Genomic DNA, 17,748 nt, shown 5'->3' with positions numbered 1-17,748 from the left:
GGGGGAGAGGTGAGGCGGAGGGGCGAGGCAGGGGGCGGAGGGCGCAGCGAGGGGGTGAGACGGGAGGTGAGGGGGGTGAGGTGAGGGGCGGCGAGGGTCGAGGGCGGAGAGGCGAGGGGGTGAGGGCGGCCGAGGCGGGGGTGAGCAGGGGGGAGGTAGAGGCTGCGGGAGGGAGGGAGAGGGCTCGCAGGAGCTGAGATCCAGATTGGGGACTCAAAGCAGAGGCTTTAATCTCGTTCTAGAAATGAATACATTGTAAGCTAGTGGAGTGCAATAGGTAGGAGAATTGGCCATATGTAGGACAACTAGTAGGGGTGAATGCTAGTTTTGTAAGAAATAACTAATGACTGTGTAAGCTGTGAAGTCCAATAGGTAAAAGAATGGGCAAGGAGAATTATAAATACTGAAGTGCAATAAGTAGGAGAATTAGCAAGGCAAGTGCTAGTTTTGTAAGAAATAAATTATGACTGTGTAAGGTATGTGCAGGATTTGAAACCAAGTCTTTGACAAGTTTCCCTATCCTCTATCCAAGCACCTGGAATCACATGTCTGCATGGTGTAGAAAATCTGAGCGAGATACTGGAAACAGTCTCCACATACTGGTCCAATTGTAAGGACAACCAAATGAGGATCAGTACATGGAGGATGTCGCTGAATCTCTTCGGTTAAAATTATATCAAAGATAGGAGTGTAGTATTACAGAAAGGCGTGATACGAAGTCTAGTCCCACTAAGGCTCGCCAAATAACAACGTTTGGTCTCTTACAAGGAGCTGCTACAAGTAAAAGAAATTTGATGAACAAAAGCTGAATAAGTGGTTCTTGTCTCGAGAATAGACTCTGGGAACGTCCTAGTCCCACTTTTGAATTTGATGTCGTGGAGTTAAACCTGTACGTATGAGCTTGGCTCGCAAAGACCCAGTTGTAGTTTTGGGTGTAGACTATACAAACAATCTTTATTAGGCTCTTCCTAGGAGCCAAGGGGCCTATGATCATGAGATTCATGCTTTCCATGTCAAAAAAACGTATGTGGCAATATGTAGACTTGTAGGATGCTGGAATAATCAAAGGTTATGTAGGAGGGCACATACCACTTAGTGGCAAGTGAAACTTGGGGTAATACATGTGCTTTCTGTGCGGATAAGAGTTCCAGGATGCAAGTTTCTATATTATGCTCTTCAGCATAGAAAAGACCTGAGAAAAGTCATGGCTAATGTGAAAAGCAAGAAAATTTTTAAGTAGAGCCTTTGAAACCATAAGAAAATAGTATTTTGTGCTCAATTGAGGTCTCCTCATCTTGGTGAAGATTGAAGCCTTTGGTACTTCTTTTCCACCATTCCAATTTTTTTCTTGAGGCTAGACAATAAAGATTCATGCATGTCCTCTAGTAGTCTATATGATTGTTCTGGCTGGAAAATCTGAGTAGATTAGCTTAGTATCTAAAGCCGGCCTTGACTCCTAGCAAGCAAAAACATCTCAAAGGCCTAATCATGAAGAGGAAAAGATAGGGCAATTACGAGAATCCCTAAATACATTATTTGGAGATCTTAAAAGGCTCACTTAAGCAGCGAAATGTTCTAATAAGGGTATGAAATCAATAATTGTGAGAAGTGTATAAAGGCGTGTAGAGTGTTTTTGGATGATTTTTGCATTTATTCTCAGCACATGGAGAAGTATGGCTAAGGGATATAACCAATCACTTTCGGCTGATCAAAACAAGCAACACATACTTAAATACCAATGAAGAGAAATCTAACATCTACAAATATATAGAAACACACACACACACACGATCTGATCGCAGGGCTGGTGCGGGCTTGGGATCTTTGCATTAGCCAATGCTCATGGAAGGGTAACTTACCATCCTCTTGGGCCCATCTAGCTCCAATACACAATCTTGGCTCTACAGACTTGCCAATGTCCATCAAATCACATCACTAACTACTGGTGTCATATTGTTAATCAATCAGTTAGCTGTGTGTGTGTATGTGCTTATGTGTGTGCACAGAGGGCTGCCTATGGTGATGGCTGAGTCTCCTCTCAAATATCTTGACCAAAGTGTGTGAGGTCTTGGGGGGGAAGTAGTGTACTGCTACGAACAAATCCTGGCTGTCTGTGTCTCAAACCCAGATCTAGAGGAATCGAGAGTGTGAGTCTCATCTCTGTAAGTAGCCTCCCAAGTATATCCACTGACTCCTGGTAGAGGCGCTCTGGACTTTGATGTGTCTTTGTATAGAAGACTATGTCACGACCTTATAAGATTCGGAGAAATTTCCCGGTTCTGACCATAAGGATTATTATAGTTCCAAAGGTACAGGACAGGGTCTCGGATGTCAGAGTCCCATAGACCCCGCCACCCCTAGGTAGGAGGGAGGCCATGTGCAACGAGGCCTATAAGGAGGCACCCATCTCGTACTACCGCCCACTTCCTGTCCTTCTGGGCTTGATCCGGCTGCTGTATCAGAGTGCGTCTCTCCTCTACCTGTAGGGGGATGAGATCCTCATCCATGGAGATTGATGGCTGATCTCGTAAGGCTGATTTGCTTCGTAAAGTTGCAAGTCATGCTGTGTGCATCATGGATTTATATGATGAGGGGCTGCTCTCGGTTGGGTCTCTCCCCACTCGCCAGGCCCTCTCGATCCCGTGTTTTGCTATCCCTAAAGTAGTGGCCGCAAATGTAGTCGCATCACTCATTGGTGTGCTCTTGGTGCATGGGATGCCATGAACTCTGATGTTGAGATGAGAGGGAAGGTAAGAGGGAGAAGTACAAGGGGGGAGAGAGTGAGAGAGTGTGGTGACACAAAAGATGCGGGTGTGAAGTGATGAGCCACACCACAAACTCATAGGTTTTATTAGGATTAGGTTTTTCACCCTATGACTGTCTTAGGTGTCATATCTTTAATAAAGGGGTGGCAATGTGCCTTTATCCCAACAACCTCCCTCCTAAAGGCCAATGTGCCTAAGGGGAGAAAAGAATAAAAATTACAGCAATATACAGTTACTGTATAAAAGACCATAGAATAAGAATGGTCTCATCCTAATCCCATGATGTGGCGGCAATGTGCAAACCGCTCTGTAGGCAAGCTCTTAGTGAGCAAATCTGCAAGATTATCATCAGTATGCACTTTCACAAGCTCAAGTCGCTTGTCTTCCAGTACCTCCCTGATGAAATGATATTTCACATCTATGTGCTTGGTCTTCTGATGAAAGACCGGATTCTTTGCCAACATGATAGCACTCTGACTATCACAATGAAAAACTGGCATATCTCCTGTAATGCCCAAATCTCCCACCAGCCGAGTAAGCCATATTGCTTCCTTGCAAGCCTCAGTGGCTGCAACATATTCAGCTTCAGTAGTTGATAGTGCAACGCATTTCTGTAACCGAGACACCCATGATATAGCACCTCCTGCAAATGTGAAAATGTAACCGGTAGTAGACTTCCGGTTATCTGCATTCCCTGCATAGTCTGAATCTGTAAAACCATGCACCAATGCATCCTGCCTACCATAGCATATGCACATGTCTTTGGTACCCTTGAGATACCTCAAGACACCTTTCACTGCTTCCCAGTGCCGCTTGCCTGGATTTGCCATATACTTGCTGATGACTCCCACCGCAAAAGCAATATCCGGACGAGTGGCAACCATGGCATACATCAAAGAACCAACTGCAGATGCATACGGAACTTTGGCCATTTCAGCCTTATCATCATCTGATCTGGGGCTGTCCTTACTGCTGAGTTTTAAATGTGGAGGCAACGGGGTACTAATAGACTTCCCCCCCTCCATTTTAAACCTCTGCAGTACCTTGCCAATGTACTCCTTCTGTGACATAAACAAAAGTCCCTTGGACCTGTCACGAATAATACGCATACCAAGAATATGGTTTGCATCACCCAAGTCTTTCATATCAAAAGACTTATGCAGTTGTTTCTTCAAAGCACTAATCTCCTGCTGAGATTTGCTGGCAATCAGCATGTCATCCACATATAGAATGAGTAGCATCAAACTGCCATCCTTTGCCCGTTTGGTGTACAAGCAATGATCGGTCTCACACCTATGATACCCTTGGGACTGCATGAAGGCATCAAACTTCTTGTACCATTCTCTTGGCGCCTGCTTGAGTCCATACAAGCTCCTCTTGAGCTTACACACAAGCTGCTCTTTCCCTTTAACAGCATATCCCTCTGGCTGACTCATATAGATCTCATCATGGAGATCTCCGTGAAGAAAAGCAGTCTTCACATCCATCTGACATAAATCCATGTCCTCATGAGCAACAAGAGCTAACACTGCTCTCAAAGTAGTCATCTTGACTACAGGGGAAAATATCTCATCAAAATCAATGCCCTTCTCCTGCTTAAATCCCTTGGCAACCAATCTGGCCTTATACCTCGGTAAAGCATTTGAATCCACTTTGACTTTGTAAAACCCACTTGCATGGCAAAACCTTTCTGCCTGCAGGTAGCTGCACCAAGTCCCATGTATCATTTTGAAGTAGGGAGTCCATTTCTGACTGCATGGCTTTCTCCCACTTCCTTTTCTCTGTTCTTCCCATAGCTTCCTTGAAGCTGGAAGGCTCACCACAATCTGTCAGCATGATAAAATCAGCCACATTATTGGCTCCTGGAACAAACCTGGCAGGAGGCCGTTGTACACGGGTGCTCCTCCTAACAAAATGTTCCGGATTAGGCTCCTGTCCAGCCTGTTCATCATGCATGACGGGTGGCTGTACCACCATATCTGGCTGTTCTACAGCCCCATCTGCTGGCATATCCAGTGGTGCATCATTGGCAAAATTATCTGGCTGATTTTCAGCATGTATACCCTCTTGAACAGGGTTATCTGCAGCAGCCTGCTGCTACATATAAATGGGCATTCTTTGCTGTCCAACATCATCATAAATAACCCTCCTGTATTCCACAGGTTGCACGGGTTCCTTGTGTACACTATCCTCTTTAAAGATGACATCATTGTTGCGTATAATCTTCCGTTTAACGGGATCCCATAACCTGTACCCCATTTCACCTTCGTCACCATAACCCATGAAGATGCATCTGAAAGACTTTGGCTCCAGTTTGGTGCGCAGTTGTTTGCGTATATAAGCAAAGCACTCGCAGCCAAACACACGTAAGTGCTTATATGAAGGTGGCTTGCCAGACCACACCTCCTCTGGCACTTTCAACTCCAAAGCCTTGTTTGGCGACCTGTTAATAATGTGAACTGCTGTTTGCACGGCTTCTGCCCAAAAGCCATGGGGTAATGCAGCATAAGACAACATACATCGAACCTTCTCCTGAATAGTTCGATTCATCCGCTCACTTACACCATTTTGAGATGCATTATGAGGGGCTGTGAGTTCCTGTTTAATGCGCTTAGCTTCACAAAACTGTACAAAAGCATGTGACACATACTCACCCCCATTATCGGATCTGATGCATTTCAGCCTATGACCTGTCCGATTCTCAACCTGAGCGACAAACTTCTTGAAAGCATCTAAGGCATCGCTCTTATGCTTCAAGAAATTGACCCACACTTTGTGTGTGGCATCATCAATAAAAGTAATAAAATACTTTGCACCCCCTAGTGATAACTGTGGCATCTCACACAAATCAGTGTGCACTAGATCAAGCGGTGCTCTATTCTGGGGAGTTCTCCTCTTATGAGGAGTCACAGAATGCTTGCCAAATATGCAATGATCACAAGTAGGCAAATCTGAAAAAGAAAGAGACGGCAGATAACCCAAACGTGACAGTTCTTGCATTCCTTTAACAGACATGTGTCCCAACCGGCTATGCCACAATGAAACCTTTGGCAGCTCGGTTATGGCAACAACATGATTACCCACACTGGAAACATAAAGAGGGTACAAGGTATCACTCTTATAACCCTCAGCCACTACAACGTGGCCATCAGTAATCACCCATTTGGAATCCCCAAATGTGGTGTGGTAACCACTGTCATCCAACAAGCCAGTGCTAATCAGATTTTTCTTGATTTGCGGCACATGGCGGACACCATCAAGCATAAATATGCGTCCATCAGGGAATACTATCTGTATACTGCCAATCCCTGCAATCTGACATGCATAGTTGTTCCCAAGATGAACAACTCCATGAGTACCTGTGTAGGAAGTAAACCACTCCCTATGAGGAGTAACATGAAAAGAAGCACCTGAATCCAAGAGCCAGGTGTGCATGTCATGGCCATCAATAACCAAAGTATGTGCAATTACAGCAGAAGAGCATAAAACATCATGTCTGTCACTGTCACTATCCTCTGCTGCAACATTCACTGCATCCAAGTCATCTGCCTTGGCCTTGCCTTTGCCTTTGCTTCCACTGCCTGCATCCTTTGTTTCAGCCTTCTTGGCTTTCTGATCCCGTATGAACTTGAAGCACTTAGACTTCACATGTCCCTTCTTGCCACAATAAAAGCATTCAATATCCTTTTTGCCACGGGACTGACTGCGGGATTTGGACTTACTAGCAGATCTCCCCTTCTGCTGAGTCCTGCCTCTATCCTGTACCTGCAAAGCATTTGAAGACTTGCTGCCCATATTATTTTTCCTGCTCATCTCCTCCATAAGGAGAGAGCTCTCCACATCAGCATACATAAGAATGACATTTGAATTTGACAGGGTGGTCTTGAAAGTGTCCCAACTCTCAGGGAGGGTACACAACAAGAAGGTAGCCTTGAACTCCTCATCAAGATTCAAACCTTGTGCAATCAGCTGTGTAAAGATGGCATTGAACTCACTCAAGTGTGAGGTCATAGTTGTACCTTCCTTCATGCGAAGATCAACCAGCTTCTTCAACCAATAAACCTTACTGGCTGAACTCTTTTGGGCATACAACTCTGCTAGCCTCTGCCATAGGCCATAAGAGGTCTTTTCAGCCTGAACATTGAACACAAGAGTATCAGAAATAGTAAGCATGATAGCTGCCCTTGCGGACAAATCAAGCTCTTCCCATTCATCATCTGCCATGTCAGATGGCTTGACACCCTTCACCCTTATGGGCTTAGAAATCTTCTTTAGCAGAAGTACATTCAAACACTGTTCTGCCCATAATGCATAATTGTGTGCTCCTTCCAATTTCTTTATGTTCAGAATTGAAGATTCACTTCCCCCTGATGCCATATCAGATAAGGAAAGTTCCTGACTCCCTGTAAGTCAAAAAATGACTGAATAAAGTTCTGATTTCTCAGAAAAAACCTGCTCTATCAAGAGCCAGAAGCACTCACAATAGTGCTGTTTTTTACTGTCAAAAGAATCTGCAGAAAAACAGTAAATTTCCCTCCAGTTACTGTACCTTCTGACACACTGTACCGTGCTCAAATAGGCATAAAACAGTAATTTCAGAATGCTGCAGCTGTTCCACAGGTGCTTTAACAGTGCATCATCATCTGATGAAGCATAAAACACTGCTGTACTGATCACTTATCCCACCTCAGATGAGGTATTGCACTGATTTTATATGCATAAACCACTTGTCATACACTGTTTTGTTCATTGTAAAAGAGGCTCCAGACACTTCAGCCTGTCACAAACCTGCAACAGAAAATGGGACAAATCCCAAGCAATCACCCTTCTGCCAAAGGGATAAAAGGCATCTGAAGGTCTCAAACAGTAACCCAAGTGCTCTCAAGCAAAATCTGGGCAAAAGCCCCTTGATTTGACACCTGTACCAAGTGAAAAACACCTCAAAACTGAGGTAGCATACAAAAAAGTAGCGCTCTCCTGGCACTTTCACCTGACAATGCAATGCATAAACGGCCCTGTGTACACAATAACAACACAGATCCCCACGTACAGACACTGAAGAGAAAATCTTTTGAGCACTGTCAACGATGGACAGTTAGGGACCGAGTAAACTCGATGCGCCCTGGCCAAGCGTGGCTCAACTGAGATTTTCCAAGGTGTAGTACACAAAATGTGACCTGCAAGAAATGTCACTGAATACACTGCGAAAACAAGACCAATGTGGGCTCCCTGGCTTCACACTGCCTCAAGGCATACACTGCATAGACTTCCAGGCAAAAGCCCTTTGAAAATGTCACCCAAAAGCTGAGATTTGCACTCAGCAAAAGCATAAAAGTCCTTTGCAAAATCAAGGCATTACCTTCCCGAAACAAGATAACTGTGCAATCAACCACACACTGTGGTACTAGTCACCTCAAGCACGAGGGACACGAAGGTACTTGCTGTGCTTTCAAAACACAGTTTTGAGAACTGAAAATGATCCTGAATGAAGAGCAGAGTGCTCTCTCTCCTTTTCTTTCTCCCCCAAAGAAAAACTGATGTACCTGCTGTACTTTTGTACCTTTGTACCTGTGTAGGGTACAAATGTACCTGTTGTACCTGTGCAGGGTACAGATCCAAGGAGAAATTTCGAAATGCACTTCTCTGACGCAGATCCAAAACAAAAAATGCACCTCCCTGTCGAAAATCCTTGACGTAGCTCCCTGTCACAGTCCGTACGGCGGCGTCCGTACGGTACGGTCGCCTGTACGGTGTCCGTATGGCTGTACGGACGGCTGTACGTCCGTACTGTACTGTACGGCGTGCGCAATGGCGCGATGCCTGCGCGCGCTGCCTGCGTCCACGCGTGCGCTTGCGCGATGCGCTGCCCCGCGCTGCCTGACTGCGCTGCCCGCTGCAGCCCGCGCTACTGCCCTTGCTATTGCCCGCACTGCCCCGCTGCAGCCCGCGCTGCTGCCTTGCTGGCCACTAGGGCAAAGAGGTAGGGGGAGTGGGTAGACGGAGTGGAGAGGGAGGGGTAGGCTCTGATACCGGTTGAGAGGGAAGGTAAGAGGGAGTACAAGGGGGGAGAGAGTGAGAGAGTGTGGTGACACAAAAGATGCGGGTGTGAAGTGATGAGCCACACCACAAACTCATAGGTTTTATTAGGATTAGGTTTTTCACCCTATGATTGTCTTAAGACAGTCATAGGTGTCATATCTTTAATAAAGGGGTGGCAATGTGCCTTTACCCCAATATGAGACTGCTGCTTGTCATGTGCATGGTGTACCTAGGGTTGGATAGCAGGTGAACGTGGGTTACGGGATAGCATAGGGCTGGATGGCTATTTTTAGCCGAGATTGCTATATATAGATATTGATTCATATATAGTGCTTGCTTTATATGGAGGGAGCTATTCATAGCATTGTGCTATCTAAAGCAGGTTTCCTTCTATATAGAGGGAGGGCCAGTGCTATTGTGTAGATCAGTTGAGCGCTCCTCAACTGATGGATGGGGCTTGGACCCAGGCCGGGACTCTGGCCTTCTACATGGCGGATCATAGGTGGTGTATCGAAGGTCCTCTAGACGGGCTCAGGTGGTATGGGACGCCTGGGTTAGATACAGGCCTATGGATGAGTCGAGCTGTAGCCCACTTGCTCGGGGGTGGTCAGGAGGATCGAGGCGCCTGCGCTATGATTCTGGTTGGATTGAGGACGGGATTCTAGGTCAGTGATAGGGTCAGATCCTGCGGGGTCGTGCCATTTGGTATCAGAGCCGTCCTATCACGATTGAATTCAATGCGAGGTATGCAGAAAAGATGTCTTCAGATACGCTTTTTGAGATTGCTCTTGCAAATCTGAATTTCCGCTCATGTATGGGCTGAATTGTTGGCTGATGATGTGCGCTCATGATTTTGAGACTTGTGGAAGAAATAGAAGTTCATAGGCTGTGTGCTCTCTCTCGGTTGCTACGTGTTTGGAAATCGAGATTCCCTGAGAAGGGTGGGCGATGAGAAGACTTGATGTTTCAGCAAGAGATATGAGGATGGATCATTTCTCACCTATAACTTCCCACGCTTTGTGATTGGCTGTGTGGGGACGCGTGAGAGTGGGCTGGTTAGGGATTGAATTCGCTCTAGGTTCTCAAGGATGAGATTCCTACCCTAGAGACCTAGATTTGCTACAGTTGAGAAGTAGGAGGAAAGAGAGGGCATTCATAAGCGAGAGAACGGCTTGTGTAGGAGATTTGGGCATCCGAGACAAGGGCGATATGGTTGGGGCAGGCGCTTCTTTGGGAAGGAGTGTATGGCCTGATTTTAGCGCGTTTTGGCTATTTTTGGCTGGCTGGAGAAAAGCGGGACAGGATCTATTAAAAGCGAGACTGTTTTTTGGTTAAAAAGCAGGTTGCTTTTTTGTTTTTCTCTAGCAAGGAAAGCACTTGCTCTAAATCAAGCACCCACCCTAAATTCGCCTAGCTTTTGATGGCCCTTCTTGGCTATTTATATACCCGGGATTCCTCTCTCTCTCTCTCTCTCTCTCTCTCACTTCAGCACTTCAGTGCATGAAGGCGAATTTCCCACCCTCTTTCTGTCTGAGATGAGCCTATCAGATTCCGCCATCTTTCTTGCTGTCCTCTACCCGCCTTCTTCCTTGATAACACGCAGCACCAGATTCTCTTTTGCTAGTGTGAAGAGCACATATTTGGACGCAGCTGTTTTTCTTCTAGTCCCTCTCCCGTGCGAGATATTTTCCAGCCATGGAAGGACATCAAAGTAATGAGACTCCTACGTTGGATTACTGTTTTATTGAGATGGAGGACGAGGCTACATCAGAGATTATTCCTCGTAGACCTCATGACTTGCTACGAGAGATGGATTCCTTGATGGATGAACTTTGGGCAGCTCTTCACTACTATAAAACCCCTCAGTACCGGAAATTTATTGAAGAAGGCTCATGTTGTTCTAAATGTAGACAACTTGTTTTAGAGTCTTTATACCGCTTCCGAGTTATTGAGAAGTGATGAAGAAGTTGAAGTCCTCAGTTTTGACCGACACCCAATTATTTTTGGCTCGATTGGATCTTTTGAACCACCTTTGGTTCAAGATGTTCCCCAATTTTGTATGAATTGTAAACTGTCTTGTTATTAAATTGACCAGGTTTTGCTTAATTTGGGTTTGATTTGTAACTAGTGGCATCTATAATTTGATGGGGAATGGTGGTTCAGCTCTAGGGATAGTTAAAAACTCTGAAAGCTTTATAGTTTGTCCTATTCCCTTTATGGGATAAATGGAGTGGTATGGAGTTCAGCCATACGTATCTGAAGACTGATTTTTTTGGGGGTTTTACGCGCCCAACTTAGGTAAATAACGCGGTCCTTGCTCTGGAGGCCTGTCTTTTGAAGAACGACTCTATCCTGATGGGTGATTTTAATATGGTGGAAGTAAAGGAAGATGATTGAGTGGAGAGCTCAAGGCATGGACACGGTTTAAAGACATTGCTGAATTGGTTGATGCATCAACAGACATGTCTTTCACATGGTGTAATAACCAAGGAGGCTGTTTTCAGAGATGATCTGGGATTGACAGATTGTCTGTCTCTAAAATTCTAGCTGATGAGGCACTAAGATGCGAGTGTAGATCTTTTCTCTCCCTTCCCTTGTCTGATCATTTTCCCATCTCAATGAGGAACTAAGATGAGAGTGTAGATGTTTTATCTCCCTTTCCTGATCATTTTCCCATCTCAATGCTTATGGATAGAGGATGGGATGGGTTAGAAGATCCTGGGTCAAGGTGAATCCTTTCTTTTTTCAGGTACCCTGTGTCCAAGAGAAGGTGAGAAAGGTCTGAAACACAAACTTTGGGGGTAAAGCAACTCCAAGTTCAATCACACTAGACAGGTGGGCACGGCATCCCACCCTGCTTTAGTTGTAAGATCTTCAATTTTCCCTTAGTCTTTGAGAGAAACTAGTGTGTCTCTCTTATGTAGCTTTTAGTTAAAACTTCCTTACATGCAAGTTGGCCAGCGCTATATCATGATCATTTTCATTATTTTGGCCATACCTTTGGTGTGTGGGCAACTTCTCCTATTTCTTTCCAAGCTAACAAGATTTACAACTGCGATTTTTCATCCTTTCATGTTGCCCTTTGCCTTCTGATCTCCATGTATGTATGTATATATATAAATATTAAACTATTGGTTTTGGCTGTTAAATCAACTTTCAAACGGAGCAAAGTGTTTAAACAAAGTTCTGTTTGTATTCATTAAGGGATGAACCAAATGTGGGGATGAGCTCAATTTGATGAAGTAAGCATTTGTAGTTTAAGTTTTTGTTCATGATTGATGTATGCTTTTCAAACCTGACACGTTACACCTGCAAATGGGAAAGACCTGCTTGTTAGGGTGTGGACCTAGTGGGAAGCACACGGCATTAGAGGCTGTCACAGTTGTTCTGGACCTGCCTCCGCCACAGCCTGCATCAATCTCAAGTTCTCATTCAAGCAAGAGAGTCTCTGCAGCAGATCCGAAATCGGCACTTGCACTGCAAAGGCTAGTACAAGCAGCGGTAATGCGGTTCTTTGTTTAATGAGCTGGGACTAACTGAAAAGTTTGAAGTTTTTGTTGAGCAATATGTTTGCGTAGCTTTACAGAGGGCCTGTTTCCAAGCAATTTGTTCCTTGCGTAGGTTACTCAAGCAATTAGTCTGATTGGGAAGCTTCATTATAACCACCTGCAAATTATGGGACTCATTGAATTTTGTTCTCTTTATGTGGCATAACTTCTCTTAAGGTCTGGTTTCTGGGTGAAAATGCAAATTATGCTGCTTCTGAGTATGCATGGGAGTCTGTCACCCCACCTGGCACGGCATTGATGATGTTAGACGTTGATAAGATGGTAGCAGCTGCAAGCTCAAGAAACCCAACTCTTGCTGGTGCCCTGACTCGTCTCCAACGCTGTGCATTTAGTGGGAGTTGGGAGGTATGAATATTGATCCTAACATGAAGATAGAGTATAGGTTTTGGAAACTGGTTAGGGACAGTACTAAGAGTTTGTATCAAACAGGTGAGGATAGTTGCCGCTCAAGCCCTCATGACAATTGCCATCAGATCAGGGGAGCCATACAGATTACAAATATATGAGCTTTTACAGGCCCTGGCCCAGGGTGGAGCAATTGCAAACATACTTGGCCTTGCTAGCAATGGGGAGGACCAAGGAGCTAGTGGAACGGGCCTCAGCTCTATCCTTGCACCTATGATTCAAGTATTGGATGAGATGTATAAAGCACAAGATGAGCTTATCAAGTAAGGAACTGTGACGGAGACTTGAATCTAACTTGTTTGAAGATTGCCCATGCATTCCCCTTCTTTCTTCTTTATTTCTGTATTCTGGGTTTTACAAAGGCAAACTTTAATCTTTTCTTCCTGCACAAATGTGTGGTCTCTAGATTCTCATGGGAAGCAACATATCTCAACTTTGCTAAAACATGCAGGGACATGAGAAATCATGATAATACCAAGCAGGAATGGTCCGATGATGAGCTTCGGAAATTGTATGAGACGCACGAGAGGCTCCTAGATCTAGTGTCTCTTTTCTGTTATGTTCCTCGGGCAAAATATTTACCTCTTGGACCGACCAGGTATATTCCATCTTCACAAATCATTATGAAGGTTGTATCTAATCAGGGCATGTTTAAGCCTCTAGCTGTTTCATTATGCATGTGCTGATGCATTCAACATATAGAAGGGAAGGCAGATTGAGTGCTAATGTTTTCTTAATGATTTCACTAAGAACAGTGCAGGACTCATTAATATCTATCGAAATCGTCATCGCATAGATGCAGCAAGTGGCTTTAACGACCCAGCTGTTGCAACAGGAATATCAGATCTCTTGTATAATCAGATTCAGATACCTCCCATGCAGGTTGAAACCAGTGAGCCACTTGTTGCAGGCCTGAGTGATGGCCTGTGGACAGGTAGTGCCCCAGCTGTAGACATGGTAAGTTACAACATTTGTGCTGTGGCATTGGACATCCTGGTCTGTGCTGGTGCAGTATCTTTCAAATGAATTGAAAAGCACATTCAAGTTAACTGTCCATTTGAGCTTATACTATCTCAAGTTGGTCTTGTGAAATGCTACTGATGGTAATTCCATCATTGTTTCACTATTACCCACTAATTGTGATTGCTACATGAAAAATGAGTTTTCAACAAAATAATATCCTGGACTCTTTTCACAGGTGAATGAGTTTCTCGTGGGAGCTGGTACGGATGCCCCCGAGGTAGAAGAGGAAAATGCCTTACCTAGGACATCTATCAGTTACGATGATATGTGGGCAAAACAACTGTTGGAAGCCTCTGATAATGAGGTACCATGTTTTAATGCTGACAGGTTGACTGATGTGTTTTCCAAAGCAGATGGGTGTTAATGAATCAACTTGTACAGTTCCATAAATTGCTTTGTTTGATTGTGTTACCTGTAGGATGTTGATGGACAGTCATCAGGTTCATCGTCACCTGAGTCAGTTGCATCGTATAGTACATCAGTATCGTCTCATTTTGGAAGCATGCGCTATCCGTCATTGTTTGGAGGCTCCAGTGCTTCTCCATTTGGTCGTTCCACACCTTGGGTATGTATGAAGTAGAGATTTTGTCTGTCCTTGCGGTTCTTCATGTAACACACATTTTGCATCAATGACCAACTCAGTTTTGTGAAAAGGATTCAAAATTGGGCTCAAATATTGGCTTGAATGATTTGTTGTCTGATTGCAAACACACATGTTCATATTGAGGGAGTTTCTCCCGATTCTCAAGATTTTGTGATATTGTTCCCTTTCAAACGTTACATGTTTCTTGCATAAATTGAAAGAAACAAGAGAAGCTACCGGCTACTTCCAGTTTTTTGACTGCTTTGCAAGATTGTGCTACAATACACTTTGATGTGATATAATAAACAGTTTTTTTCTAGAATTGAACTTTGAGTTAATCACTTCTTAGATAGACTTAGGTCTCAGTGAGATGCTGCAACGAATTTAGTACAGAGAAGTGATACCTGTTAGGTCTTGTTTGACTTTGTTTTTCCCAGGGCTCTGTCATTTTGATTCTTTCCCATGAACTTTAATCCAGTTCCTTGAGTGTCCTGCAAATACCTTTTCAGTCACCCTTTAGAAGCCTAGGTTTTTGTTTTTGAAACCATCTTCCACTGATTTGGCAAATTATAGTCTTAGCTATTTCTCCCCAAATGGCAACCCAAGGGTTTTTTAAGAGTGTAGCAGGTGCTCAATCAGTGGACTGTATATGTTTTCCCCTCTGTAATATATTAAAATGGATGCAAACCTTTCATTTGTAGGGATTTAGGTAAACAAACTTGCTTTGACACAGCGTACTTCCATCCATCATCCATGTGGTTTGTGAAATTTCTGACCCTGTTAAATTGTTTGATGTATGATTCAGGAGAACAAGTCTTCCACAACAATAACAAGTAGGTTAAGCAATTTGTCAATGGACTCGTCGGCTTCAAACTTCCGGGACCAACAAGCAAATTCTCCGGTAAAAACATTACTCCTGGTTCAATATCAATGTGGCATGTTGATCACCTTAAAGTATATTATGATTACATAGACTGTCTTCTCTTGCAAAAATAACATGTCAAGTTTGTTATGATTTCTGTTTCATAGCATGTCGTGAAGACCATTTGGTGCTTGATAATTATCTGTCCTACAAGTTGGTTTTCAGTGTATTCTTTACTCTGAGCCCTATAGACTGTTCAAGAGGCCATTTGTATTTCTACGTCTGTGATATTCGAATGTCAAGTGCAGTATTAAGCTGGCAGCAGAGGGAAATAGATATTTTCTGAGTCTATATCTAACAAGCCCTCGAGAAAATTTGCTTAGTAATCCACACTATTATTTGGTTCATTAAAAAAGATTTCTTTGCCAATGAATATCAGGGTGCTTTCCTTATAAATGACGCAACCCTTTATGGGTGTATGATTTTGTATCTGGCAACAGGTTGCTTCATCAACAATGGGAATGGGTAAAACAGTTGATGCAAATTTAATGCAGCGATTGAATTCTTTTGAGAGTTTGACTGAAGATGACATGGATGCAAGAGCCAATGATGATGAGGAACCAGCTCATGAAAATCCACAGTTCGGGAAAGCACTTTATGACTTCACAGCAGGTGGAGACGAAGAGGTAGGCAGTGCTTCACAGACGTTATGCCCGTTATAGGCTCACTTAAATTTTCCAGCATTGTGTTGTCCTAATACATCTGATTTGCTTTTTGTACTGTTGGCCCCAGCTGAATCTAGCAGCAGGAGAAGAATTAGAGATTGAATATGAAGTTGATGGATGGTTTCATGTAAGAATCCTGACTTGGCTTGTTAATGCCATGCAGTATTGTGCATTTATTTGCTATGTGACACAGAAATGAGAATATTATATGATCACTGCACATTTTAGTGTTTGAAGTTGGTGACTTGTCTGATTCATATTGCAGGTACGGAAAAAGCGGCCTGGCAGAGATGGTAAAATCTCAGGTTTAGTTCCTATACTGTATATTACTTCATAAGGAGACTTGTTATGTATCAGTTTTGTCACTATGTTGTATGTTGATTCGTGGAGAGATTCTTATTAACGTCTCCATACGTTGGTATCCCTTAATGTTCCACTCAGTCTATGAGCTCTTTGTTTATTGTCCTTTTTCTTTTCTTTCAAAGTGGGTAACTGGCTACTGTTCACCATATTGCTTTATGATTCTACTTTCATGTAGAAATAAGGACTTACGCAGGCTATGCTTCAATAGTCCTCGTTCTTCTTCACAAGTATACACATAGTGAACATAGTGAAGTTAAATCTAGTCAACTTCCCACAATATCTGGAACTTGTGTGGGTCATCAACTGTAATATTTTGTTTACAACCGCTATATTGAAAAAATATGCTAATGATGATTTTTGGTGCAAGCTTTTGATTCCATAAAATATTTTAAATTTGTTGCTCCAAGCAACGGAACTGCATATCAAACACCTGTACTTCAAAGGCAGCTCCAGATTTTACTTTGCCCATTTTATCTGGAGTTTGTTGTTACATTATATCTGTTTAATGTACGATTGACTGTTAGTACGCCTATATAATTCATTGTGCGACTCAGTAGTGACAGTTTGATAGGTAATTGTTTTCAAACCATGATATCAGACTGGCACATCAAAACTTCATGTTATGCATTTTCTCTGAATCAACAATGTACAATCAGTGTGTTCATGGATGGGACAAATCCAAGAGCAGGGCATAATGCACTTGTCACTCGTAGTTTGGTCGACGATGTCTTATAAGGTTTGTGCCACGTGTCAGACCTTTCCATTTGTTTCTGTTCAGAAGTTTGTTAAGCCATTACTAAGCAAGAATACACCATTGCTTCTTGAAGTTTTGAAATACATGTGTTCATGGTATCACAATGACAAAATGGTCCTTCACCACAAGGACTTTTGGATTTAGAGCTTTCCAAATGAATTGAGCTGCCACTTGTGTCAGCTTTTTTATTTCCTTCTGTTCAGAAGTTTGTTAAGCCATTAGTAAGCAGCCATATGCCATTGCTTCTTTATTACTGTACAGGTTTTGAATTGCGTGCATTCACGGTTTCTCAATGACAACTGTCCTTTCACAAGGACTCATGGGTTGTAATCCTTACATGATGACTGGCTTATATAGTGGTTGGATGCATGTGCAAAGAAATAGTGGCCTATAGATTGGTCATTAGCTGTGTGAAAGCCATGAAGGCCATCTTTGTAAGCTTCCTTACCTAGTACTTTTTGTGCTTGTCTTTGAGGTCCGGTATGAAACAATGCAGAATTTTGATGTCCTCACCCATGGCACTGTCTGATTGCAATAGTATTATAAAATACAAGGGATATAGAATGTGAAGTTCTAATGCATGCCAAATAGCATTTTTATTGCAACGATGCCGTAATGCATGAGCATGTAAACCTTTCGAGAGCTATTATACATCCATCA

General features: G+C 43.4%; 1 protein-coding gene across 1 annotated transcript in view; it reads left to right on the top strand.

Annotated features, from left to right (window-relative positions):
* LOC147884699 (SH3 domain-containing protein) overlaps window positions 1-16,857 on the top strand; it is a 47,417-nt gene extending 30,560 nt beyond the window's left edge. The window contains exons 16-26 of the mRNA XM_087397175.1: window positions 12,129-12,305; window positions 12,530-12,718; window positions 12,803-13,041; window positions 13,230-13,376; window positions 13,534-13,735; window positions 13,977-14,105; window positions 14,220-14,366; window positions 15,190-15,285; window positions 15,747-15,932; window positions 16,039-16,098; window positions 16,237-16,857. Coding sequence (XP_087253301.1) covers window positions 12,129-12,305; window positions 12,530-12,718; window positions 12,803-13,041; window positions 13,230-13,376; window positions 13,534-13,735; window positions 13,977-14,105; window positions 14,220-14,366; window positions 15,190-15,285; window positions 15,747-15,932; window positions 16,039-16,098; window positions 16,237-16,308 — 1,644 coding nt within the window. The 3' untranslated portion in view covers window positions 16,309-16,857. The remainder of the gene's footprint in view (window positions 1-12,128; window positions 12,306-12,529; window positions 12,719-12,802; window positions 13,042-13,229; window positions 13,377-13,533; window positions 13,736-13,976; window positions 14,106-14,219; window positions 14,367-15,189; window positions 15,286-15,746; window positions 15,933-16,038; window positions 16,099-16,236) is intronic.
* The last annotated feature ends 891 nt before the right edge of the window (window positions 16,858-17,748 follow it).

Source organism: Dipteris shenzhenensis, chromosome 26 (assembly GCF_047967505.1).
Source record: "Dipteris shenzhenensis isolate YYH24624 ecotype China chromosome 26, Dip_SZ_1.0, whole genome shotgun sequence".
NCBI classification, from domain to species: Eukaryota; Viridiplantae; Streptophyta; class Polypodiopsida; order Gleicheniales; family Dipteridaceae; genus Dipteris; species Dipteris shenzhenensis.
Note: the sequence above shows the minus strand (reverse complement) of the source record. Positions and strands in the feature narration are given on the sequence as shown.